Here is a 27,513-nt window from a genome sequence, read left to right on the forward strand (position 1 = left end):
CCGGTGATACTTTAATGAATGAAATGTGTCGTTTTCTGATATGCCCCTTTCAACTCAAGATCCCAAGAAAGGCAGTGAAGAACAACAGACAAAAACCAACAATGAACAAGACTTCCCGCTTATATTCTTCTTGAGGATGGAATTTGTGGAAAATTCTGCCCCTCTCTGCACTTGAGATTCCTCAATGGCGAAATGAGGGAGGCTGGACTACATGGTCATCAAAGTCCAGTCCAGCCTGGCTGTTCTGGGATAAAGTTACCTGACCCAACTAACAGGTACCCAGTGAGTGTCCTTGCTCAGCTTCTCTAAGACCACTTTGAGCTGGCTGTAAGCGCCCTGGAGATCCTCCTTCACCAGCACAGCGTCCACCAGGTGCCCGTAATGCTGGTCTATGAAGGCAGCAGACATGGCCATCTCTTGCTGCTCCTCGTCCTGAAAGGAAAGAGACAGCATGGAGCAACTGGGCTTTTCTGTAAGAAACCTACAGCCTTTGTCTTGGGAAATGTTCCAACCTTAAATTTTTAAGTGATGAATGAATGACTATGCCCCATTATTAACCAACTGGGGACACGAGAACAGCAAGTAGAGACAACATCACGTCAAACTTTAAAGAAAGTTAAAAGCACTAAACATAATCACTGTTCATTTACTCACTCACAAAATACCTACTGAGGGGCGCCTGTAGTTCAGCAGCTAAGGCACCAGACACATACACTGGCCTGGGCCTCCCAAACAACAGTGACAACTACAACAACAACAACAAAAATAGCCAGGCGGGCATCTGTAGTCCCAGCTACTTGGGAGGCTGTGGCAAGAGAATCGCTTAAGCCCAAGAGTTTGAGGTTGCTGTGAGCTGTGATGCCACAGTACTCTACTAATAGTGACATAGTGAGACTCTGAAAAAAAAACCTCCTGAGGACCTATGAACTGAAATCTGTGACAGGAAGGGCTTTGAGAAATGCTGATTCCATATCTGTGATTATATGTCAATATCACATTGCCTGCCCCTCATGTATTTCCAAAGAAGTGTTATTGTGTTACATGGCAATTTGATATACAGGTTAAATAATTATAAGAAAGAAATATAGGCTTGGCGTCCATAGCTCCGTGGTTAGGGTGCCGGCCACATGCACAGGGCTGGTGGGTTCGGACCCAGCCTGGGCCAGCTAAACAACAATGACAACAACAAAAACAAAATAGCTGGGCATTGTGGCAGGCACCTGTAGTCCCAGTTATTTGGGAGGCTGAGGCAAGAGAATCGCTTAAGCCCAAGAATTTGAGGTTGCTGTGAGCTGTGACACCATGGCACTCTACCAAGGGCGATGAAGTGAGACTCTGTCTCAAAAAATATATATATATATAATATTAACTACATAAAAGCAAAGTTAGCATTTCTGGAATCAACTGGGGGAAGGAGAAGGAGAATAACTCTAATGCTGTTCTGAAGACTCCTAAATTCATAATGTAGAACGCACAGGACCAAACACTAGCACAGTAGACAAATTGAAGTTATTTAAGAAAGTCCTGGAACAATTCTAATCAAATTCCCTGTTTCCTTAGACCAGCTGGTTTCTTTAATCAGATTCCCTTTCTGATATCTAACATTAAGGTATAGAAAACAACCCCTTCTTACCCAATGTGAGTACTACTGGGTTCTTCATTCAAAAGAACCTCGAATAAGTAGAATTTCAGTGAGTAGCTGACTGACAATTAGCCTGGGTTTTGGAAGAAAGGAAAGAGGCAGATCCACTCTAAGTAAAATGACAAAATGAAATTTGTCTCTGGCATTCACTCACTTCCCTTCCTGTCCCTTTCCAGCTCCCTTATGGCAGCAGTGTCTTCATGCTGTCATGAGGGAGAAGGGTGAGTTATGTCCTCTCCCAAAGAGACTCACATTCCAAAATATTCCCTGCTCCTCTATGTCACCAATCAAACTCAATTTTGACTAGCCTATGCTAGTCAAAACACCTACAATGTCAAGAGATGAGTTCTAAAGGTCTAGGAAACAGTTCTTGCTTGCTACTACAAAGACAGTAGAAACTTAAGAGAAGTCTGAGATAAATTCTTCTCTTCCTTCTCCAAGGATGGAAATAAGTGGGTAAAATTGGGAGATGCTTCCAAATTCTATATCCTATGCAGAATATTCTAGCATGGCTACTCTTATACTCAGAAGCATTCTGCAGTGTCCCAGAGTGGATCTTCAATCCCACCTTCCACAGCCCTTACACATACATGGGACGTGTGGGCCTGTCTGCTGCTTCCGGAGTTTCTCCTCCTCCCGCTCCATCCTGGAAGCATTTAGCTATTTAAGAAATTATAAAAGGTAAATTTTTGCCACTAAATACCATGATGTTCCTAATAAATATTTGCATATGGAAAGAACTCAAATAAATCTCTAATGGGGTGAAATATGTGACATTTGCTTTGTACCCATAAATCCCCTGAACCATTTTCCTGGCCTGTAAAAGTGGAACTCACCCACTCGTGGAAAATTCATGACTTCAGCAAGAAACTCACAGTCCTGAAGATCACATAGGAAAGATCTCTTATGTGCTGTCCCTTGCCCCCCTGTTGGATTAGCTTGCTGAATCAGAAGGCAGAAGCCCCATTAACTTGCAGGCAGGAAAGACAGACAATGTGACTACAAGGTGTTTTATGTAATAGGTTACCCTACTGAACTTCAGGTGCCAGATAATGAACAAATACTTAGCATTACACAAAACTCAGGTCATTGTGAGGAATTTCTCCAAATGAGGTGTGGGGTCTGCCTACATAATTGGAATCGCATGAAAAGATGCGTGTTAAAAATGGAGATGGCTGAGCCCTACTCCAAACCTCCTACGTCAGGATCTCTGGGAGTAAAGCCAGGGACTCTGTAGCTGAACAGCCTCCCTGTGACCTTGCTGCCTGCTAATGTTGAAAATGACTGTGGTTTATGGCTTTTGATGTAAAGGAAAAAAAGAACTATGTCTGCAGGGTCTGGAGACACTAGAGGAACAAGATGGGATTTTACAGCTGACAGGTGAACTGGCTCACAACAAAGAAGAACTTTGGCCAGCTGCATGTCATCATCAGCCAACCTGCTTGAAGTGCAGCATTTGGGTGGGTAACAAAGAGACGGAAAAGATAACAAAACTGGTCAGGCTGGGAGGACACTGGTAACAGACTAAAGTTCTGCTTCTCTTGGACAACCCTGGGCTAAGAAGGGTTTTGAATCCCAGAAAGCTGGCACTTCCTGTGGGCTTGACAATTTGGCAGATTTTTCTTTGTGTCCTGGGAAGCTGCCTCTTATTTCCTTTCTGTCTTCCTGACACTTGTTTACAAAAGGCTTCCCCCTAGTTATTCTTTCAGTCCTAAAATATTTGTAAAACAAGACAAATCCCCCCAGAATATAGTAAAACAAACTGACCAAAATGATCCTAAAATTCATATGGCTTCACAAAGAACTTAGAATACCCAAATGAATCTTGAAAAAGAAGAACAAAATTAGAAGTCTCATACTTACTGCAAAAGCTAGTAATCAAGACAGTGTGGTATTGGCATAAGGAGAAACATAAAGGTTAACAGAATAGAATTCAAAGTTCAGAAATAAATCCTTATCTTTTTTGGCCAATAAACACATTAAAAGAGGCTCAACATCAATCATTAGAAACATGCAAATTTTAAAACACAATGAGACACGGTGGCCAGTAGTGGGGCCATAATAAAAAAGACAATAACAAGTGTTGGTGAGGATATGGGGAAATTAGAATCCTGAAAACTGTTAGTGGGAAGGTAAAATGGTGCAGCTGTCATGGAAAGGAGACTGGCAGCTCTTCCAGTTGTTAAACAGAGAGTTATCATATGATCCCACAGTTCCATACCTAGGTATATACCCAAGGGAAATGAAAACGTGTGTACATTCAAACTTGTACATGAATATTCATAGCATTATTTATAATAGCTTAAAAAGTAGAAATAACTTAAATGTCCATTAGTTGATGAATGGATAAATAAGATGTCATATTTGAAATATTATTCAGCCATAAAAAAGAATGAAGTAGTGATATATGATGAATGAACTGTAAAAACATTATATTCATTGAAAGAAGCCAGATGTAACAGTGACATACTGTATGATTGCATTTATATGTAATGTTTAGAATAAATAAATCTATAGTGACAGGAAGGAGATTAGCCATTGCCTGCAGCTAGGATAGGGTTGAAGGGAAACAGAATGGGATATTCTAGTGGGAGCGGGTTTCTTTTGGAGATGAAAATGCTCTTAAATTCACTGTGGCTGGCTCGGTGCTCATAGCATAGCGGTTACAGCTCCACCCACATGCACTGAGGGTGGCAGGTTCGAATCCGGCCTGGACCAGCTAAACAACAGCAACAAAAAAATAGCCAGGTGTTGTGGCGGCATCTGTAGTCCCAGCTACTTGGGAGGCTGAGGCAAGAGAAACACTTACGCCCAAGAGTTTAAGGTTGCTGTGAGCTGTGATGCCACAGCACTCTGCTGAGGGTGACATAGTGAGACTCTGTCTCAAAAAAAAATTAATTAGTTAATTAATTAAATTGACTGTGGTAATGACAACAGCTCTGTGAAAGGATCAGTGAATTGTATACTTTAAACAGATGAACTGTACCGTATGTGAATTTTCTCTCAATAAAGCTATTTACCCTCCTCTCTAAAAACAAAACAAACAGGGCAGCGCCTGTGGCTCAGTCAGTAGGGCGCCGGCCCCATATACCGAGGGCGATGGGTTCAAACCCGGCCCCGGCCGAACTGCAACCAAAAAATAGCCAGGCGTTGTGGCAGGCGCCTGTAGTCCCAGCTACTCGGGAGGCTGAGGCAGGAGAATCGCTGAAGCCCAGGAGTTGGAGGTTGCTGTGAGCTGTGCGAGGCCACGGCACTCTACCGAGGGCCATAAAGTGAGACTCTGTCTCCACAAAAAAAAAAAAAAAAAAAAAGATGAAAATAAACAAAACAAAACAAACAAAAAAAAGACATACAGTAAAACATAGAAAAGGAAACAAAAATTAGTCATGAGCCCACTATTCAGGGAGAACTACCTTTAGCATTTTAATGTACTTTTTGTGTGTGACATAAAATTAAACGAATTTTTAATTTTCTGATTTATTTCCATTTAACATTTTATTGTATTTGGCTGTGTCATCAAATATTCCTCAAACACAGGATTTTAATTTGCTACAATAATATTCCATTCCCTTTGCGAGTGTCATGTAACGTAGTATATTAAACTGCCCCCCACTACTGAACATTTAGGCTGTTGCTCATTTTTTCATTATTGCTATTATCACCACTATGATGAACATATTGTATGTTTCTAAGTGATTCTAGACCAAGCCAATTATCTCCTTAGAGTTCCTAAAGGAAAACATTTCTAATGTCCCTTCTAAGCCTATCATTCTAAATAACATATTTATGTGGACAATCAAAACAGAGAATTAATATGAACTAGGATTGCGTCAAAACTTTTACTTGGAGGGAGCTTCCTGACCAAGGGAAAGGAGCTAAGAGGGCTTCTTTTCAGATGAAACTAGCCATACTGGACAGCAAGCAAAGTGTACTCTGGGACTGCTTTCCTTCAGAACCCTCCCTACCCATCACAACTCTTCTTTCATTCCCCTAACCAACCCTGGTGAAAACCAGAAAAGATAAGTCACCAAGGCCATGTCTACTGGAAAAACTCGGTCAAATATTTAGGTTCAGGGTGAGGGTCCTGACACACACTGGGTGGAACAAAGAATCTATGACAGTGCAACAGAAGTTCATTTAGGAACACACTTGATGATCTCATCCACTAGTTTTAGAAATAGATTAATTCTCTGATGATTCAAACGAGTTTGAAAGCAATCTTAATGACCTGGTTAGTTGGCATTGCAATTTGAAAATACTGGGCTTTGGCTTAGGAGTTTAACAGATGAATATAGTTTGTCACACTCAAAACAGGTTCCTGATAGACGTCATATTTGAGGGAAGGGTGCTTACACAAGGGAATGTCGGGTATTAAGCCCAGGCAAAGTCACCCCTGCCTGGTTTGGGAGGCACTTCTGGCTATTCCACTGTGAGCCTTCCGGCCATATAACCATCTCCTTTAAGTTTTGCCAATAGGTAAAATGCAAAAATGGCCTTGTACAGAGATCTGTCCTGTGTCCCTTTCAGCTTCAAGCACCCTTATGCTTTAACAGCCTTCTTTAGGCCTTCCCAAAAGAAATGATCAACTTTAAACTTACAAGAGGGGCTGCTGTGTCCTCACAAGCTGGGGACATAGGTGGCGTCTTTCTTTTTTCCTGGATCGCAGGTTTTACAAATACAATATAGGGTTTGAACTCTGAGGTCCTCAGTTGTTTCAGTGCCTGAGAAAGAAAATTTGGGATTATATACTTTCGAAATATCTTATTGTGAAAGATACTTTTTAGAGCTCAATAATTGTGTGCTTCAATCCCATAACCTCGATGACAAAGGTTCCAGTTACACTTGTTCCAAGACAATGGACTTCAACTTGGTAGATCAACTGCCTGTTTTCTCATCCTTCACTTTGACACTGAACTCAGCCGCCCCTGAAGGTACATTAGCTAGGAAAAAGCATCAGCTCAGAGTTACTGTCTCTCTTAGTTCTGACCCTTCCAGCTCTAATTAACCTTTGTAGTCCTTCTCCCCTGCTGGCTCCTGACACTCCTGATGGAGGACAAGGATGTGTATCTATTTAGTTAAACTTCATCAATTTGGACTACACTAATGCAAAACTTATGCTACCACATTGCCCTCCTCCAGATAGTCAAAGAAGAAAAGGTTTGCAAAGCAAATGAGATCGCCTGAGAGATTACCTGAAATAAACCATATGGTTAGATATACAAATCATGTTAATTAATGCATTTTACCTATACTGCAATTGCCTCTATTTGTAGTGTTATTAAAATGCTATATATGCCCTATCTGAACGCCCCTCCAAATCAATAAAATCACTTTTCAAAAAAATTTTTTAAATTTAGACTTTTAATTTTGACGACTCTCAATAAGTCCAAATCAGTGGGAGTTTTCCTTTTTAGGCATAATGTGATTTTTGGAAACTGTTTCAAGCAAATTTCTATAAAATAAAACCCATGGTTTATATCATAAAATCAGAGATCTGTTTCTATAGAGGAAAAAAAAAAAAAGCCTAGATTGAGCTCAAAGCTTGGAAGTTTTTCTGAAAGACAAGGTTAAAAGGACTGTTGAGCCCCTGCAGAGCCTGCAGCATGCTGGGCGTGCAGAACTGGAAATGTTTTTGAAGCACTTTTCAGGGTCATGTCTTCCTCCCTCTTTTTCCCTTTCAAGCTGTTCTCCTGCCTGCCTCCCTCATTGGCCCCCTAAGTCACTGATTCTTCCTGCTATGGTTGGGGGGCAGACATGGCCTAGCGCCACAAGCTCGGCTCTTGAGTATTTACATCTAATTCTTGGCCATGTCATAAAGGCCAATCAGTGCCTCCACCTACTGGGTGATTTGCTCCATTCAGGGGCTACCAGTGGGGTCCTTGGGCCACCAGAAGATCCAAAAGTTCCCCACAATTAATGCAGTATTTGTGGATAGAGGGACACACTTGGGGGTACAAAGCTTTCATTAGATTCTCAAAGGGCAATCCAAGGAAATTTAAGGTCCAGCACTCTAGACTAAAAATTCCTTAGTCTGAGGTCAAGTGCTCCATAAGTTGTACAATCGTCTATGTTATAAATTTCGTTAACTGGAATTGCCCATCTGGCCCAGAAACTCACTTCAGGTTCCACGTCCACCACACAAACTTTGTTTTTGGCCAGAACAGCCTGAATGGCATCCAGGCTGGTCCCATACAGATTCTCCTTATATTCACCATGCTCTAGGAACCTAAAACACCACCAAAGGAGAAAAGACCTTTAGTTCCTGAGTTTTCCTGAATTAGCAAAGAAAAGTGGACTTCACAACATGACTTTTCTCCTACTTCCCCATCCTTTCTGGAAGCCCCCTCGCTAGGAGGTCCAGTGGAGTGTGAGGCAGATATAAAGTCCCACTACTGCCCCAAGGGCCAACTGGCCCATCAAGCAACATACTTGTTCTGATGTATGTCAGCCTCAAATGCTTGCTTAGAAACAAAGTGATATTCCACTCCGTCCTTCTCATGGCTCTTTCTGGGCCTGGTGGTATCTTTTAAAGAAAAACAAAAGAAGGCAAGCTGGGCAAAGAGATGCCACATCATAGTGAGGGGGGGGACAGGTACAAACCTGTGCCTCATTCTGTAGGTCATTGCTGATTTGTGTGTATAAACCAACCACTTCCATTCAGTGGGCTCTCTGCTTTTCCAGCTACATCAATGATACTCACAACTCTCTGATGTAGGAAAAAGGAGGCCTCACATTTTACTGCTGAGGAAATTGAGGTGCAGAGGGATTAAGCATCATCCCCAATGACTCACAGTCAGTAGGTGGCAAAGCCAACATTGGTCTGTCACATGCCAAGCATCTACCCTTAACTGCTCTGCTAAACTGCCTCACAGATGCTGTGGCTTTGAAATAATCACTGTAGAGACCCCCATCCTAGCTTTTATTTCTTCATTGTTTTTCTTTTTTGAAAGCAAAGGAACCACAAATACATTTAATCCTGATACATGCTCTTACTTCTTTATTCAATTATTTCCCATTTGGGGAGAAAAGGAAATATGAAGACAGACAGTCCTTTTATGGATTAGTTGTATTTCCACAAGGTGACTCCCAAATAAAAATTTAAAAACATATAGTGATTTCCATAATAGAACTGAGATGTATGCACCCGGGGAAAATCTGGTCTTCCACAGAAAAAGAAGACACATGAGCCTCAGTCCCTTCCTCTGTAGTACAGGAGGGTAACAATCCTCCTTCCCCGGGGGACTGGATGGGCTGACCAAGTTACTGCACATAAGGAAGAGTGCCTGGCTCGCTTCTTCCTCCTATCATAACCACATTCAGAACCAGAATCCCTCCACCCACTGGAGCTTGGCATACCAGCTCCCTCTAGCAACAGGAAACCTCAAGAATCAGGAGGGGTGGATCACCCAGGGATGTACCCAGGCACCCTGCCAGTCTAGAAGGCAGCCACAGGGAAGGCATGAGCAACACCACCCACTGGACTCTCCGGCTTCTCTGACAGGCTCGCTTACTTGAGCGGAGGGCAGAGGCCACAGGAGTCAGGGTCAGTATGAGGAGGGAGCTGGAATATCCTCTACCACAGTGGGATAGAAGGGTCAGGGTCAGGTTGAAGCTTTCACTTTGCCTGTAGTGTGCTCTGGACTCTCCTCCTACCTCAGGTAGAAACAGACAGCTGGTCCTCCAGCTTCTGTCTCAGAGGGTCTTAGTAAACCACTGAGAATGGATTTCTTCCCATCATGCCTTGGTCCCACAACCAGCCTAGAGCAAATAGTGCCTGGTAGTCCCTCAGACACAAAGTAAGGGATTAGGATAGATCTAGGGAGTTTAAGTCCCCATGAAATATTCATGTTTGTCCACACAAACACACACCCCACATGGACCCTCTTACGTGGAATAGCAACACCAAAGTGCTGTGGGTTCTCAGCCACCACCTTTTGCTTCAGCTCATGCAGTCGGGCTCCCAGAGACCCTGGAAAACAAAGGGAAGACTGTCCAGGTTCCCTGCTGAGCTCCTCCCCACCCCCTGGGGAGGAGACAAGCCCACTCTCAGGAAACCCAAGACATCACCTACCTATCAGAACCACCAGACGAGGCCACTCTCCGGGCTGGCATTGGTACCTGGCCACCTCTTCGTAAGTCAGTAGCTCTGGAGGCTCAGCTACTGAGGACACCTTCCCTTCCTGTGAGCCTCCTGGCCTCTCCCTACAGCCTAGCCGGAAGCTCCTCCGGAGACCAGCTTAGAAGAGGGAGCAGAGGGACCCTGTGGCATTTGTCCCAGGATCTCACAGGAAAAAGTAAGTACTCTCTCCAGACTTGGAGGTAGGACTGAGTCCCCTGACTTCTCCCAACCTTCTCCCAATACAGGAAGGGGTTGGTCAGGAAGCACAGTAATGCAATGACAGGGTGACCCCTGGCATCCACAAACTAGGATTCAAGATCACAGTTTTCCTCAGGATGTGACTGACATTAGACAAATCTCTTCATCTCTGAGCCTCAATTCTCTTATCTGTGCAATAGGGACACACATCTACAAATGCAATTTGTAGTCCTAGATCGAATCTTGGACCAGGAGCAGATGCTCTAAAGGATATTATTGGCACAATGGATGAAAATTTAATGACAGTATATAAGATAATAGAATTGTACGCATGCTAAATTCCCAGAATTTTATAATTGCCCCAAGAATGTCCCTGGCTTTGAGAAACACATGCTGAGGGATTTGGGGGTAAAGGCATATGATGTCTACAAACTCACGCTCATATGACTCAGGAAAAAAAAATGCCACTATGTAGAAAAGGCAATGATGAAGAAAATATGGCAAGTATCAACAATTGAATCTGGGTGTTGAGTATGGGGGAGTTCTTTGTACAGTTCTTACAACTTTTCAGTAAGTTTGAAATTACTTCAAAACAAAAGTTAAAAACCTCTTTGCCTATCTCTAAGGCCTTTGAAAAAACTGACCAAAATAAAAAAAGTAAAGGTACTTTGGAGTACCTGGCTGTGTAGTGGTAGTGTTAACACTGAATAAACTCCAATTAAGATGGTGATGATAGTCAAATTGGTATTAATGGAGGGGTCTGTGTCCCTTTCTGTTAGGGCTCTGTGCCCAGTAGTTGGCTGGGGGCCCAAGGCCTAAGAGGCTCAGCCCTCCTCTGGCTGACAGACACTAAGGGGAGATGTGGGTCCCACAGGCTCAGCTGCTCTCAAGGGTTCTGGAGCCCAAGCTGGGGCAGGCTGTGCAAGGGGGCAGGGGTGTCAGGGAAGAGAGCCCTGGTACTTACCCACATAGTGCCCTTTGAGGTACCCCTCACAGTCACAGATCTCTGGGAACCAAACAGATGAGGGGGAAGCCACTGAGTTCCACCGGACCCACAGCCAGCCCAGAGGGGCCTGGCACCTGATGGCCAGGCAGGAAGAGCCCTCTGGGATGGTGTCTCAGGGGAGCTCAGAGGAAATGCCATGTCCTGGCTGCCCAGGAAAACCAGCTCTTCTTCTTTTGCTTCATTTAGTTCTCTGTGCTCAGGACCCCAACAGGCTTTCCCAGGCCCTGAGTTAAGATCAGTGTAAATGAGGAAGGAGGATTCAGTCCTCCCTGCTCCACCCTTCCAACTCCTGTCTCCTACCCAGCCCAGGCACAGGGAAGGCTGGGCCTTGCATGCCAGGTGGTCAGGGAAGGGCTCCCAGGCCTTGAACCCTGTTCCTACCAGTTTTGCCCACCTCATGGAACAGGCCAGTCGAGCTGGCTGGGCAGGGAGAGGTGTGTAGAGTGCCAGAGAGGCACAGCCACGGCGGGAGGAGAGCCCCTCCAGCCCTAGACATTCCACAGAAAAGAGACCATGACTGTATGCACAGAGGACAAATGCCAGGCCTACCTTTGTCACAAGGCTGATCATCTGCGGTTTGCACAAAAGACAGATGGAACAGCATTAGTGGAGGGGAGCAGAGGCCCTGCGGCTGAGAGGCAGCAACGGCCCTGGGAGCCTGCGGAGCCCACCATCTGGCCTCTCTCTCTCCTCCAACAAATCTGTGATCCGAGTTAGTTTGTTATTAAACCCCAAGACCTGCTCTAATTAGTCTTCTTGTGTGTGTCTCATTAGCAGCCCAGAGAAAGCCAGCTTATCACTGGCGTAAGCAACCTCAAGGCCAGTGCACTCAGCCACCATTGCAACCTGACAGCAAGTCTGGAAAAGTGGCCCTTGGCAGCTCACTCCAGGACCCTGCAGTGGGAATCGGACCTGCTCTTTCTTGTCTAGCTTTGGAAACTGTTTGGGAAAATGCAGATGCAGAGGATGGAGCAGGGTGGAGCAGAGCTGCAGGCCAGCTGTGCCCTGGGCACAGGGAGCCTGCTCAGGCCTCTCCTCAGTTATGGCCCCCCCAATCCCCTCCTTGATCTACCCCACAAAAGCTTCCTCTCTGAAGGGTCACAGCCCTTCTGAAACCCAAGCCCAGCTCCGCTCACTTAACCTTGTGAACCTCCATTTTTCCATCTTGGAAAAGGGGATGCCCCACTCTGCCTACTTCATGGTGGTGTTGTGATGGTTAAAAGGCAGGAAGACCAGCAGATTGAGTTTTCTAAAAGGTAAAGTTCTATGCAGAATAGGGTTGCCAGATAAAATAAAAGACTCTCAATTAAACTTGAATTTCAAATAAATAACTCATAATTTCTTAGCATAATCCCTGTCCCAAATACCGCACAGGACATGCCAATGCTAAAACACATTCATCATCCATCTGAAATTCAAATTTAACTGAGCATCCTTCATTTGTATTTGCCAAATCTGGCACCCCTAACACGGAGGTGTGGGGTCACTCAAGGGCTCTTCTGATCCCTTCCAACATCAGTGTTTCTTCAATTTTCAAGGTTGGAGAGCCCCTGGGACTCTAATGAGCACTGTGGACCCTCTCCCAAACACATATAGGTTTACGCACCATTTGGGGAGAGGTGTTAACATACTCCCCAGTGCCATCTCTGAGTTCCAAATATATAAGATCCTCTCCAGGGAATAGCTGCACCTAGCCCACCCTGCCTTCTTCTCCCTCTTCCTCCCACTTTGGAGGTCTGCAAGCTCAGACAGGATCCCCGAGGCCCCTCCAGCCCAGTGCCCACTTCTTCCCAACCCTCTCTAGAGTACTGTTTTTCCCAATCTACTCACAGAGAGGCCTCCTGAGGCTCTGGGGGCTCGGCAGGGTGCCTGTGGCTCTCCGGTAGTTTAATCGTCTGTGGGGACACAAGGAAATGGGTGGGCCCATCAGCTGGGCCTGAGAACCAGCTGAAAGGAGTCTTTTGGAAAACTCAGAAACAGAGGTCTGGATCGCACAGGTGGGCACAGTTGAGCACTCCTAGGGTCACCCGCTTTACAGGGAGTTCTAATTTGAAACCGTACACTATCATAGGGGCTCACTGATTCCCACAGAGGAAGAAACCAAGTCTCTCACCTAGGAAATCTCGCTCAGCCCAAGGTGGCCACACACAGGGATCCAGCCCAGTGTCCACAGTCATCAGCTGGTTGTTAACTTTCTTGTGGCTCATTCCCAAGAAAGGAGGCCTCTTCTCTACTCTCCCTCAACTTCCCCATCACTGAGGAAGCTGGGAGATAGCAGAGTGACTCCCAGTAGAGATCCAGGACAAAAATGACCCTAATTTAACACCCCTCCCCTGCAAGGGAGAGCCCAGCCCCAGTTATCCACTATGGTTATTAACGAAGAAGCACAGCCAAGTCTTCATCTCTGAGTTGAGGAAATGCCCTGGGCTCCTGCAAGGGGTCTAGCTTTCCACATTTAAATGCAGCTGAAGAGCCCTCCCCTACATCCTCTGATAAGATGTAGCCAAGACCTGTGAAGCCAAAAATGCAGATGGATCTGAGGCTCCCCCGAGGAAATGGAGTAAGACTTCAGCATCTCAGAAGCACCTGGCCCATCTATTAGAACACAAATCTCAGAGTCTGCCCTGGAGTTTCTGATTCAGCAGGTCCTGGGTGGGGGCCAAGAAAGTGCATTTCTAACAAGTTCCCAGATGATACTGACTGCCCTGGGCTGGGGACCACGGTGACGGGTGGACCCTGAGGTTCTATCATCACTGCATTCCACATACCACAAGACAGGAAAAGAGCTACAACATGGAAGCGATGCCATCGTAACTGCCACGCCCTCTGAGCCAGGGTTTACCTTCTTAGAAATCTACGCTAAGGAAATCATTTAAAATATCAAAAACAGGGCTGGCACAGTGGCTCACACCTGTAATCCTAGCACTCTGGGAGGCAGATGCAGGAGGATTGCTTGAGCTCACAAGTTCGAGACCACCTTGAGCAAGAGCAAGACCCCGTCTCTAAAAATAGCCAGGTATTGTAGCAGGCGCCTGTAGTCTGAGCCACTTGGGAGGCTGAAGCAAGAGAATCGCTTGAGCCCAAGAGTCTGAGGTTGCTATGAGCTGTGATGCCACAGCACTCTACTGAGGGTGACAAAATGAGACTCTGTCTCAAAAAAAAATAAATAAATAAATAAAAATGAAGCATCAAAAACAGTCTGTGCAGCTACTGCAGCCTTATAACAGTGAAAAACTGGAGATGACCTAAAAGTACAGCCACAGGAAAGTCAGTTAGGTCTGACCCTTCCTCTGAGAAGCCTTCTTTGCATGCCCAAATGAGGTCATAACCTTCTAATATGAACTCACAGAGCACCACATACTCCTCCCTACACCCCTCACATTTATAAAAACTGAGGAATATCTGACTTGAGTGAGGAAAACTATACGCTCCTCTAGGGCAGGAACCATAGGTAGAGAGCAGCCTGTAAAACTCTGGGCACAAGGCCTGCTCAATTCATAAATACCTACAGCCTAGGGATGAAAGCTGTTATCTCCTGATGAAATATTATAGCCATTAAAGTCACACTGCACAGAACATACAATAATATGGAAAATGCTAACATCACATTATTAAATTTTAAAACAAAGCAAGACCAGGCACAGTGGCTCAAGCCTGTCATTCTAGCACTCTGGGAGGCCAAGGTAGGAGGATTGCTTGAGCTCAGAAGTTTGAGACCAGCCTGAGCAAAAGTGAGATGCCCCTCTCTAAAAAAAAAAGCCAGGTGTTGTGGTAGGCGCCTGTAGTCCCAGCTACTTAGGAGGCCAAAGCAAGAGGATTGCTTAAACCCAAGGGTTTGAGGTTGCTGTGAGCTGTGTATGATGCCACAGCACTCTACCCAGGGGATGACAGAGGGATATTCTGTCTCAAAAAACAAAACAAAAAAACAAAATTCTACATGCAACACTCACATAAAAAGCACAGGAAAGAAATAAATGATACTGCTTTGATAGTAACGGAGACTTTGGGTAATTATCTTTTCCTAGTCCTCCTGGTCTGCATTTTTATATTTTATTTCTCAACTTCCTCTATGCATCATAAAATTTATGTTAACTTAATAGCATAAATTTCCATGCATTTCTTTAAGTCCTAAACAGAACCTCTTGTTATGGAATAAGAAGAACACACACAAGTACAATTGGCACTTACCTCGGTGGGCATAACACTCAGTAGGCCTCTCTGGCAGCGGTGGCAGAGACTAGAGGGCTTGTCGTGGACCTGAGCCTCTGCCACTCTGGAACCAGCACTTTATAACACACCCCAGACCCACCTCTCCTGGAACCGCTTGGATGGGATGAGGCCGGCTCGGAGGTTGGTGTCCCCCACTCGCTTGGCCTGCCACCACGTGGGGTCATCCTGGCTCACCACCTCCAGGACCTGCCTGCGCTGGAAAGGCAAGCCTGCCTCCTGGCAGGGGATGGCCCGGTCCTCCCGAGGGTTGTAGTGGAAGAGAGCCCGCATGAACACCTGCACAGGGAGGGCTCCAGTGAGGTGGCCCTTCTCCGCATCAAAGGCCAAATGACAGTGACCAACCATACTTAGGAAGAACAAGCAGCCTTGAGAATAGAAAGATAATCAGACACACACTGCACCTATGTTCTTGTTGTTGTTTGACCATTTGGGATATTATAGTTGGGAAATCCATCAGGAATCAAACAACGTTAGAAGGGCAAATTTCTCTTTCTCACCCACGTATCTCCTTATTTACCTGCTGCCCTCGAACCAGCCTCTTAGCGTACACACAGCAACAACTAATCCTGGGAACAAAAAAGTAAAGGCAAGCACGATTTCCAACTCAAATGTTATTTATGACAAGCCAACTGCCGCCATCTGTTATATAAGTAATCTAGATGTTTTGGTAAGAACACAAACATCAACAAAACTACTGTTACTGCTTTCTCAGCATCACTTTTCAGTGGGTAATCGACACCCACAGTTTTCACAGCTCAATCCTGCCTCAACTGCCATAGATTTGGTCCAGCCCCAACTCCCCCCCTCTACTCTGGAGTCACCCTCTCAGGAGAAGATAGGGTGAGGACACAGCACTTTTTCATACGTTCTCAGTCTCTTCTGTAAGTCAGTGGCATGGATTTATTTATTTATTTCTATTTCTAGACCATCAGAGACCAATTACTTCGGCAGCAAATTGAAAAACAAAACAATTGGGAGTCTTTCTCAGATGGACCAAACTATAGTCCCTTTATGTGCCAACCAGAAAAGATACAATTAGACAATAGTAAGCACTTTCTGGCCACATATCATCAGAATAGACACTTTCATCTAGTCACAGGTGTTATTACTAGGGTCCCAGGCACACAGGGAAAGGGTGTAATCTTAAGTAGCTAGCCCAGACCAAGCATCTAGATCAAGAATAAACTTTCCAGAAGGAGGGAGTGAGGGACAGGCTAGCCATTTTGTCCTCTGGGAAAACTGAGTTCTCTCCTGTGTCAAAACTGCCTATACAGTGGACCACATTAACTTGTCCCAGGAAGAATCACCTTCCACGAAGTAAGAGTCAATATGACTTATGTCCTGAGATTTAATCAAAGAGTACAAATAAAAAATATCCATATAAAGATTATCTCTTCGCTTGCTGTAAAAAACTGTCATTGAGGACATTGTCCCTTATTAAACTTCATTCATCAAAGTATTTATTGCCATCCCTTCTGGCCTCTTCTGTTTCTGTGCCAGATTCTGTAATGTTTCTCTCTCTTTTTTTTTTGAGACTGGGTCTTGCTCTGTCACCCAAGCTAAAGTGCAATGGCACCACCATAGCTCACTGAAGCCTTAAACTCCTGGTCCAATGGATCCCCCTGCCTCAACTGCCTACAGTTGCTGGGACTGTAGGCACACACCACCATGTCTGGCTAATGCTTTTCTTTTCTTTTTGTTTCTAATTTTTTTGTAGACATGAGGTCTCCCTCTTGCTCAGGCTGGTCTTAAACTCCTAGCTTCAAGTGATCCTCCCACCTTGGCCTCCCAAAGTGCTAGGATCATAGGGTGAGGCACTGTGCTCAACCTTGTAATATTTCTTCTTACATGCATTAAGTATTGGGAGGGCAGGGTGGGAATCAATCTTGAAAACTTAGCATGCTTCCTCCTATCCTTACATCCTTACATCCAGATGAATAGTATGTAATTCATCATTTTCACCTTTCTGCTTTGGCTGCTAGGAAGCTCAAATCCAATTTTATAGTGAAGTCATACTCTGGTTTCTCTTCAGATCATATAAATCTTTCACCTTTTACCAAACTTATAGTGAAGTCAAAGTGATGACCTCCTCTCTAAACCCTTCTACCACCACTTCAGTTCAGGTCTTAATAACTTCTCACCTGGGGTCTTACAACACCCTCCTATAAGGCCTCCCTGACCCTGGCCCCCACCCATTCCGGTCTCCTCCACCTGGCTGCCCCAGGGAGCTTTCTAAAACACAAGTATAGTTGTATTACCCACTTCCTTTAAAAGAAGAAACAAACAAAAAAAAAAACTTTAAGAGCTTTTCACCACCTATGCAGCGGTTCTCAACCTGTGGGTCGTGACCCCCTTTTAACGAGGAAAATACATTGCCGCATTAGGAAGGTTGAGAACCACTGACCTATGGGGTTATCTTGTGGATCCCCTCCCATATCCCCCAGGGCTACACCATGTCAGCGCACCCTGGCTGACTTCCAGGTCAGCTGCCAGCACCTGCGTCTGCCAGCACTTGCTGGCAGCACTTGCGTCTCTTTGCCTAAGGACTTCCAGTGCCTGCACCTGCATCTCGTGCCTAAAGATTTACTTTCTCTGCCCACTGGAGCCTGCTCTACCCGAACCCAGCAGGCAGGAATTACTAGGAATTAATCCCTCAGGAGATCCTGGCAGGAGTTGGTGTATAAACCACCCAGCTCTTAGGTGTCTTGGGTGAGATGACAGAGGTTTGTGTTCTACAAGGGATCCCCAAGCTCCCCAGCAGGATTAAACTCCATTTGCCCAAATCATAACTTGCTTGATAACATGCCCTTTGCCAGACTGACTGCCTTCCCTTCCACATGCCTGTACTGGTGTTTCCTGAGGTAGCCTCCTAATAACTCATTCAAATCTTTGTCTCAGGGTCAGCTTCAGGAGGCCTCCACCTAAGCAGGGATTATATCAAAACCTTTAACAAAGCATTCAAGGCTATTTAGGAACACAGGCTTAGCCCATCTCCAAACCCACCACCACCTGTCCCCAGGCTCAACCACACTGCTCCTTCTCACTGCTTCCTACACACGCTCCTCTCCTAGGAGTACCTGGACATGCAGACATCTCTGCCTCAGCTTCCCCCGAAGTCCTACTCATCTTCACCTCCCTCAAGCCTCGGTTCCAACACCCCCATTCTGGGACACTCTCCAAGGTGACTGTAACTCTTCATACAGAATCTTGCCAAAACACTTATCACACAGCAATGAAAGACTTGCTCCCTGGCACCAAGAACCCTCAAAGCCACTAATCGTCACTGTCTCCAGCATCTGGCTGTGTGCTTGGCACAGAGGAAATGGCCAAGTAAGGCTCAAATAATTAAACAAACAGCAGTTACTTAGTTGGTCCAGAATCCAGCACATTTAGTACCTTCTCCTCTTCATGGCCTTGATTTTCTATTTCAATTCAAATAACCTTGTCTTTTATTAGTAAGCTACGACAAATTCTGTTTAGAAAGAGGCAGAGTACAAACAAATGAATCACTCTGTGCCTTAATTAAAGTTCTCTACAGGTTATTAGGACCAGATCTAGGATCTGTTCCCAAGTGACTGTTTCAAAAGGCAGGACTAGATCAGCCCAGCCAGCAGACTGCGTCTCCCAATCAGCAAGAGGGCCCCATGAGCACAACTCCCCTACCTTGCTCTCCTTTAAGCGATCCTCCTCCTGGGTGGCTGGGATGATTTTTAGGGTGATGGATCCCTGGGACTGGGCCTGGAAGGGGAGGGAACAGAGGCTTATCACCTGCCAGGTCCAACCCTTCTCAAGTTTGAGTCTTATTTCTCAGGTCCAAAAACTGATGCTTAGAATGAAAGTAAGACTCACAGCACCCCCTGAGGCCCACCTGAGGATAGTGCCCTAGTTGAGTTAATTACTGCCCTGACTCTAGGAAGCACCCTGCTTGTGGTATCTGCAGACCCCCCCATGGTCCCGGCAGGCACATGGCACGGACCAGGATCTGGCTGATTTCATCAGGCCGCTTGTGCAGGACTGCAATCCCGTTCACTTCACGGAGCTCATCTCCAACGTGGACCAGGCCTAGGAGACACAGGGGTGATCATCAGCACAGGAAGAGAGCCTCAGTCCCCAGGGCTCAGAGCTCTAGGCATCCAAAGAGTCCGCTACAGAGCAGACTCCAGGTTTAAAGCCAGCAAGTGGGACTAGGGTGGGGTGAACTGAGCCCTGCCGCACCCTGGGCACTTCACTGGGCATGGTAGTCTCACAATCACTAGGTGAAATCTTCAATTTACAAGTTGACAGCTGAGACCCAGGAAAATTAAGCAGCTTGCCCAGGGCTATATTGCTAAGAAAGAGTTTCAATAACTGTATTGAAACACAGTTATTTTTATGTATAAAGCTTGTATTCTTTCAGCTATAACCTCTGCTTTCTAAAAAATGTCATCAATTCTTCACTCTCCTGGGTTTATAGACACACTCCAAGAATGGTCTTCTTAAGTATTAACAAGGAAACTTAAAGCCACTAGTAGAGATGTCATCTAGAGGGTTACACACACAGTCTATCAACCTCTGCTTTAACAAGCATCCCTGCATATAGCAGGGTCCTATTTACTACTCACTCTGGGGACTGGGCAGCAACAGCAGCATTGCCTGGGAGCAGGTTAGGAGTGCAGAATCTCGGGCATAGCCCAGACCCTGCTGCATCAGAATCTGCATTTTAACAAGATGTCCAGGCATCCATGTGCTTGTTAATGTTGAGAAGTACTGGTTTAGGATTCTCTGCAACAATTCCCCAGACTTCAGGGTAATGTTCCCTACACGGGGAGGTTTGCCTCCCAGCTTAGCAGTTCCCCCACACACCACTGATTCTCACTCTGTTTTCCACCCAAACAAATCTGGGACATGAACACCCTCTCTCCCTAACAGCAGCTTGCAAAGCACATGGAGTTGGAGGGCAGGATGTCTTCTTTCCCCCAGTTAGAAATGCCCTATCAAGCCCATACTATATGCTTAATTATCATAGACCTCAAGCTAAGTCAATGCATGAGCTTCATGAGCCCTTTCTGATGGCCCCAAAGTCCTCCATGCCTGTTATACTTTCCATTAAAATTTCTACTGGGCTTGGGAGGAGGTGAGAATTCCAGCTCGAATCCCAGAAAGCAAAGCACATCCCAAACAGGTGACCCAACAGGAAGGGGGTGAGGAGACCTGTGAGCAAAGGGGGAAGGCCCTGAGATGATGTCCATCATCTTGGCCAGGCTGGCTTTGCGTTGACACCACTCACCACTCCGGTCTGCCGCGCCCCCTCGCATGATCCTGGCCACCACAACAGCCCCTGAGTGCTCGTCCCGCCGGATGGTGGCACCCTGCATCCGACAAAGAGCAGGCAGGCTCCTAAGAAGCTGTCCCAGATCACAGACCCTGACTCTGGGCCCAACACAGCCTCCCCCAGCCCTCCTCTGCAACCCCACAAGGCGGATCAGTGGGTTCCTTCCCAGTTGGGAGGACACAGTAACACTGACATCTCCTATCACCAGAGCACTGCACTTTACATTTTACAAAGCTCAGTAACCCTGAGACATTTTAGATGACTGGGACTGGGGCTCAGAGAAGTTAAGCATCTTCAAGGTCACCCAGCTGGTAAGGTGGAAAGCTTTTAATGATGCCAAACCCTGTGTTTTCTCGTCACCTCTCTACCACTTCACAGCCTTTACTCTTGCAAAGACATTTAATAATGACAGTAGTATGTGTCAGCAGTCTCAGCCTGCCTCCAACCACAGGGTTATTTGGCCTCTGTTGTTGCCAAGGGGAACCAATTATGCCCCAGCCGAGCTTTAGGACAAGGACTCGGCCCATGAAGCACAGTGAAGATGGCACCTATGATGACAAAGGCGCTAATGAGCCCCGATTCCCTGCACCATGCAGGCTGGACTGTTGAGAGCTAAGCTCTGGATTTGGATAGCCCTGGGTGTAAATCCAGTTCTGCCATTTACTAAAAGCATGTGGCCTTAAGCACAGAAGTCCCTTGTCCTCTTGAGCCTGCTTCCTCTGGGCACAGCATCGCGTTTAACTTGCAAGGTTGTTGCAAGGATTCCATCAGGTAATGCACACAAGGCACTTAGCACACAGTAAGCATCACAGATGTTAGCCATGTATTACTGGCCATAACTGCAAACACTTTTGCACACTCATTATTAATGTCCTCCATGTCACCTACTTGAAGTCTATGAGATAATTATTGCTGGAAAGAGAGGTCATCAGCTAAGAACCCCAGAGCTTATCGTCCCCTAGATTTGCAAACCTTCCAGCATCTCTGACCATTGTTTATTCAGTTTTGAACTGCAGGCGCCCAATGGGGAGCCTGCACAAAGAGGTCTCATAATACATTAGCCAAATTGATGGATGACTGCCCTATTTTACCAGTGAGGAAACAGAGGCAGAGAAGATATCCTCATCTGTTTGCAGAAGTTGAAAATAAAGAATGTCAGCTGTGGTGTTCCCCAGGGCAAGCACTCAACTGTCTGGATGTCCACCACTTCCCCCATCTAATAAACAACCCTGTCCCTTTGCTCAGTAAATCAATGCTGAGCCAGGACCAAAGGATAACCATCTGTCAGCTAGGGACAAGGAAGCCTGGGCCCTATGCTCCCCAGTATTCCGAGCAAGGATCCACAAACTTTTTCTGTAAAAGATCAAATGTAAATATTTTAAGCTTTGCAGGCCACATGGTCTCTGTCATAGCTTCTCAACTGTCCCACAATAGTGTAAAGGCAACCACAGACCATACATTAGGAATAGTTACAGCCAAGTTTCCAAATCACTTTCGTTATATAAATAAGACATGAGCTAGGTTTGGCCTTGGGCTTGATTTGTCCACCTCCGGTTCAGGGAGTGATCAGGGCTGCTCCATATACCTGTACAAGTAATTTACAATACAAAGTGGCTTGGCCACAGTTGAGGCGGCTGTATCTGACCAGAAAAAGGGGTGACATATACACAAAAGTGCTTCAGGAGTAGCAGCAGCCCTGACAAAGTTGCCAACACTCACTCTGAAGCATTCAGAAAGTCACCCAGTATTTTGGGTGAGGTGAGGTGCCAGGGAAGAGTGGGAAAGAGAGGTGGGCACCACATACCAAGGGTTCCTTGTTCTTTACCAAGCGGACAATCTTCACTGATTCTTCATCAAAATCCTCATCGATATTATCAGGCAGAGGGGGGAGAACAGGGTCGAAATTTTTCTGGGCAACCGTGTCATGTACCATGAGCACAGCCTGTCAGGAAAGCAAGAGAAAAGGGCTGGCCCCCAACCCACAGGACTCAGTGGGCCTGGGCTGGGCAGGAGTCTGGAGGGTTTGGGACATTGGGCCAGAGGGAAAACAACCCCAGACAATGGGGCTGAGGAGCCTCCCTCAGATTTCTTCATGCCAAGAGCTCCCTCCACCCCCATCCCAGGAGACACAGAGGTGTGGGCGGGCAGGGGCTGCAGCGTGACTACCCTGAGGTGGGGGGTGGACAGCAGCTGGAGCAGCTCCCTCTCATCACTGTGCACGGAGGCGGCCTGCAGCTCCTCCATCACCTGCAGAGGAATGAGACAGAACGCCACACCCAGCTGGGGTGCCCCTGGTTCCAAGTCTACTGAGAGTCCCTTCTTCCTAGACCGCAGACTCAAAGTCCCCCCTCCCAGGAACAGCTACACCACCCAGGGACACATCAGCCTCTCAGTCACTGCAGGACAGAGGCTCCCAGGGAAACCATTCCAGGGCTCAGGGGCACTTGAGCAGCTCTGCGTGGTAATCCTACTGGGAGCTAACATATCAACCTCCTGTGTGCCCTCTGCTTTATGTGCACATCCTCACTTAACCCTCACAACAAACTACATATAGTAGGGCCTATTATTAACACCTTGCCATTTTGCAGATGAGAGTCCTGAGGCTCAAAGAGACTAAACATTTTGCCCAAAGTCACAAAGCTCTTAAGTGAGCACAGCCAGGATCTGAGCCTGGGCTTATGTGATTCTGTTGTCTGTGCCCACACCATGATGCTATCTTATGAAAGAGGGAACTGGAGCTCAGAGAGGTTGAGTGGCTTGTTTAAGGTCACAGAGCTAGTGGTAAAGGCAGCACTGTGCCTGGGAGCCAAGCAACCTAACATGCTCTTCATCACATTCCACTCCACATTCCATGGAGAAGGACACGGGGGATCTCCCCCATCTCTCACTGGGCCATCTCCTGGCGTTAGGTGACTTACTCAGGAGCTCATCTCAGTTATCAACTGGGACAGCTTGTCCCCAGCCACACAACAGGGGACTAGGTCCACAAGACATTAACATACATTCCTTTAGAAAATGGGAAGACTGAACCAGTAAGCAGGGATGCAAGTCAGGTCCCTTGACGTGACAGGCCTCCCCAAAGCACAGATGCAATGTGCTAATTAACCTATACAAGTCACTAGTCCTCAGAATGGTTTGGGAACTGCTGAACTGACCCAACCAGGAAACTGACTTTCATAAGAACTTTCTCAAGAACACACCATAAGTGAGAGGCTCCATGTCACTGCATCTGTCAGCCTGCTCCAAGGCTCACAGGTTCCTCCCTGCCTATCGGAGAACCCAGAGAAGAGGAGGAAGAAAAAAAAGGAGACACTTCTTCACTTTTGAACTCCCAATTCCCAGTGTCCCCCTGGCTAAGCAATGGTGACAAGCAAAATAAAGCAGCCCTACAGAGTGGGGATTAGAAGACAAGCTGGGTCTTACATCCTCGGCGAGAGCCACAGCGCTGTGCAGAACTGGAGTTGGACTCTGCCTTTCATAATAGCGAAGTTTCTCATGAATCTGCAAAAACAGCCAATTTCAGGCTTGCTCTGGACACCACACCCCCACCCACAGCTGTGAGGACAACTAAGGCTGCAAACTGGGTGAGGAGGCAGCATAAGAGGACCTCCCCCCGGGTCAGGGGGATAACTAGGATGGCCTCCAAGGGTCTCAGACATCTAGGAAGACTTCTAGAAACCCTCGCCAGGTAGGAGCAAAGGGGACTTCACCTTCATTAAGTAACTGAGGCTTTTTTCACTGAAGACATCCCTCAGAAAGCCCATCTCCTCCTTGTGGTTAGAGTCAGGTCTGAGCTGTGAGGTTAGCAGGGCCAGGGTTTCATGCAAACCTGAGAGCATAAGAAAAACAAGGTATAGCAAATGCAATAGGGATTCCCCGTCCCTGAGGTCCCTGAGCCGACCCTCAAACAATATTTCAGCCCAGCCCTGGAGACATTCTCTCCCCAGGCTCTCACTGCTAGGGCTTGCAGTCTTCCAGGCTGTGGCAGGCCCAGTCAGGGAGAGGCACTCACCCGAGTCCTCCGACAGCACTGGCATGCCTGTACAGGTCAGGTCCCCAGCTGTCCCTGCAGATTCTGAGAGAAAGGGGGTGGGGACTAGGTGCTGAAACTCCATCAAGCATATTCATTCAACAAACAGTAATCACACATCTCCTGTGTCTATGACTAGTTCGTGACAGAGAAGACAGGAACAAATCAGTCTGCTCACTTTCATCTTTTTCAGAAAAGAAGAAAATAAAATTAAGATTTACCGAATGGCCCCAATGTGCCAAGCATTGTACTGGGTAATTTTATATAATATTTTTCTTAATCTGGGTAAAGTGCTATCAGGAGTAAAGTGTAAAGTGAAACTATCAGGAGTAAAGTGTAAAGTGGAATGTTTCCATTCCACCCATGAAGAAACAGAGAGCCTTGGTTTGGGGTTCGGTAAATAACTTGTGGATCAGAGTCACCTCTTCCAAGCTGGCCTTGGAGGTGTCAAGTTACCCCTGCCTGACAGTGGATGCTCTCCTGTACAGCAGCCCCCTCACATGCACAGTCACCTTAGGTTTTGCTCAAGTCCCCTGCCCAGACACACCTTCAACAAGTTCTTTCTGGGCCTACAAGCCCCCTCTCCTGCAACCTGTCCCCAACCTCCAACCCAAAGGGAGTCTCCAGAATGGAGCGTAAAGAGGGAGTACAGCAATGAAAGTCAGGTTTCTACTATGCGACGCGAGAGGGGGTGGGACCCCTATCTTAGGAGGCCCTAAATGTGCTCAGCAGCACGTGGACCTCAAAAAGTCCTCCTTCAGAAGGGGACAAGGAGAGACGTGATTCATTCATTCCGCAAACATGGAGCTAGCCCGCTGCACTGAGCATCAGTGACACCGAGAGGCGTAAGAATGGTACCCGGGCCCTCCAGTCCCCACCCCCACAACACCGGACTCATCCTCCAGCTGCTTCCAGCTGTGCCCACCCATCTCCCCTCAGGCGGCCGAGCGCTGGCTCCAGCTCCCTTCGGAAGGAACCTGTGGACGAACAAGGAGCGTTGCTGGGAGAAGAAGCGAAGCCCCAGGGACGCTCGGAGGGCGGTCCTGGAGGACATGAAGCGGCGGGGAAGGAGCTGGGCGCCCGGGGGTGAGAGTGCGGAAGGAGGAAAGCTGGGGGACGGAGGGCGGAGACTGAGCCCCCCCAAGCGGGGGCTCGCTGGGCCGCGCGGCTGCCAGAGCAGGCTCAGGACGGGTCTTGGCCCATCCTCCCTCCCCGCCCCGCCCTCCCGCCGCGGAAACCCGCTCCCTTATCGGTGCCTACCTCCTTACGCCGGGATCTCCGCTCGGCGACCCCGAGGCGCGCGGGTGCCCCAGCCTGGGCCGCCACTGGCTCCGCCCCCCAGGCCCCTCCCTGCTGCGGCCGCGCGGGGCGGGGGCGGCAGAGCCGGAGGAGGCGCGGGAGGAGGGGGAGGAGTGCGGGCAGACTCGCCGGCGGGCACCGCTGGGGCCCCGGCTCTGCTCGCCAGCGTCCTACCCCCACCTCCCACTCTCCTGCTCCTGGAGCCCCTGCGTGTGTGTGCGCGCGCGCGCGTCTCCTCGCCCGGGCACACAGCCAGCCTTCCCTGCGACCCCACGCCCGCACATACAACCCCCCGCGAATGAAGGGGTGGACACCTGCTCAACGCAGAATTCAATTTTGCAAACATTTATTGAGCGCCTTCCAAGTGCCAGGCACTGTGCCAGGGACTGGGGCTTCAAAGACGACCAAGGCAGGGATCCTGGATTTGAGGAACGCCCAAGCCCGGGCAAGGGCCGGGCGGACGCGAGGGCAACTCGCTGTAACAATGCAACGTGTTGGGAAAGATTTATCGGTGCGTGCTGCGCTGGGGCGCGGAGCTGGGAGGGAGAAGTGGAGCAGGAGAGAAAGGCGGGCTCGGATCTGCCGGGCTGGAGGAGGGGGTGGGGCTGCGGGGGAAAGGCGACTGGAGTCCAGGGGCTTCTCTCGGGGAAAGAGCTCCGAAATGGCCATGACAATCGCTGAGTTCTATTGTGCTATATCTATGCCCAGGTACTCCTCAGATCACTTAGCATTACATTAGCCGCTGAGATAGACACCATTATTATTTTGACTCTGAAGTTGAGGAAACTGAGGCTCAGGAGTGAAAGAATGTGTATGGAGGAGACCACAGGAGCTGCTGTGTGAGTGACCAGGTGGCTGTGGGCATCAGAGGGCAAGGAGTGGGCAAGTGGGTGAGTTCCCACCCTGATCAACCCCAGCAGCAAAGAGCCGCGCAGCAGAAACTGGGAGGAGCCAGCCAGAGGTTCAGTCTCGGAGTAGGCCCAGCGCTGCACATCAACCAGAAGAAATGGGTCGGTATCCCCTCCTCCTCCCCCAGCCTGCCGGGCCTGAGAGGGCTGTGAGAGACAGCAAATGTCATAATGACATTTCTCCTCCTTCCTCAAAAATTATCCACACCAGTACTCCTCAAAATGTAACGTGCCTATGAATCTCCTGAGGGTTGTGTTAAGGCTGGTGTGGTGCCAGATTCTGAATTTCTAACAAGTTCCTGGGTGATGCGATGTGGTCTTCCTTTCTGCAGACCACAGTTGGAGTAGCGAAAGACCACATAACACACATTTTTAGCTGGGTTGCTTACTGTTGGAAAACTATCAGGAGTCATCTGCTAGCTAGAGGGTCAAAAGAAGTGCAAGAAGTGATCATGGAATGACTCGATGTTAGTGTGTAAAGGGTCTCAATCCCTACCTCACACCATATTCAGAAATCAATTTAAGAAGAATCATAGGCCTAAACATAAAGTAAATGAGTAAAGCTACTAGAAGAAAACAGGAGAGAAATCTTTTCATTCTGGGGGCAGAAAAAGATTTTGAAAGGTTATTTAAAAGCATGGATCCTAAAAACAATTGAGGAATGAAGTTTATCAAAATTTACAACTTCTGCTCAGAAAAAAATGCTATTAAGAAAATAGGCAAACCACATTTATTCATAAGTGTTATGAATATTTCTTCCCATGTATTAT

General features: G+C 47.3%; 1 protein-coding gene across 2 annotated transcripts; it reads right to left on the bottom strand.

Moving 5' to 3' along the window:
* MPP3 (MAGUK p55 scaffold protein 3) lies at positions 1–26,001 on the bottom strand. 2 transcript variants are annotated; one of them, XM_053569997.1, is made up of 19 exons: positions 25,797–26,001; positions 24,519–24,572; positions 24,217–24,335; positions 23,930–24,007; positions 22,673–22,753; positions 22,311–22,448; positions 20,462–20,543; positions 19,172–19,257; positions 18,859–18,933; positions 15,275–15,471; positions 12,796–12,860; positions 11,515–11,535; positions 10,924–10,965; positions 9,714–9,878; positions 9,531–9,611; positions 8,072–8,165; positions 7,760–7,868; positions 6,241–6,363; positions 1–432 (listed from the first exon to the last, which is right to left on the bottom strand). In XM_053569997.1, the coding sequence occupies exons 2-19, from the start codon at positions 24,541–24,543 to the stop codon at positions 256–258; spliced, it is 1,758 nt and encodes a 585-aa protein (XP_053425972.1). In that variant the 5' UTR covers positions 24,544–24,572; positions 25,797–26,001; the 3' UTR covers positions 1–255. The 2 variants fall into 2 exon arrangements, with proteins under 2 accessions (XP_053425972.1, XP_053425973.1); XM_053569998.1 differs by lacking the exon at positions 25,797–26,001 and adding an exon at positions 25,526–25,578.
* Positions 26,002–27,513: the final 1,512 nt, after the last annotated feature.

This window comes from Nycticebus coucang, chromosome 18 (genome assembly GCF_027406575.1).
Source record: "Nycticebus coucang isolate mNycCou1 chromosome 18, mNycCou1.pri, whole genome shotgun sequence".
In the NCBI taxonomy this organism is placed as follows: Eukaryota; Metazoa; Chordata; class Mammalia; order Primates; family Lorisidae; genus Nycticebus; species Nycticebus coucang.

Excerpts from the sequence above, each read along its gene's own strand:
- MPP3 (XM_053569997.1), bottom strand. The coding sequence starts at position 24,543 with ATGCCAGTGCTGTCGGAGGACTCGG. Across the intron at positions 24,008-24,216 it reads GCCTCAGTTACTTAATGAAG|ATTCATGAGAAACTTCGCTA; the intron begins GTGAAGTCCCCT and ends CTGTTTTTGCAG. Across the intron at positions 19,258-20,461 it reads GGGCGCGGCAGACCGGAGTG|GCCTGGTCCACGTTGGAGAT; the intron begins GTGAGTGGTGTC and ends TGTGTCTCCTAG.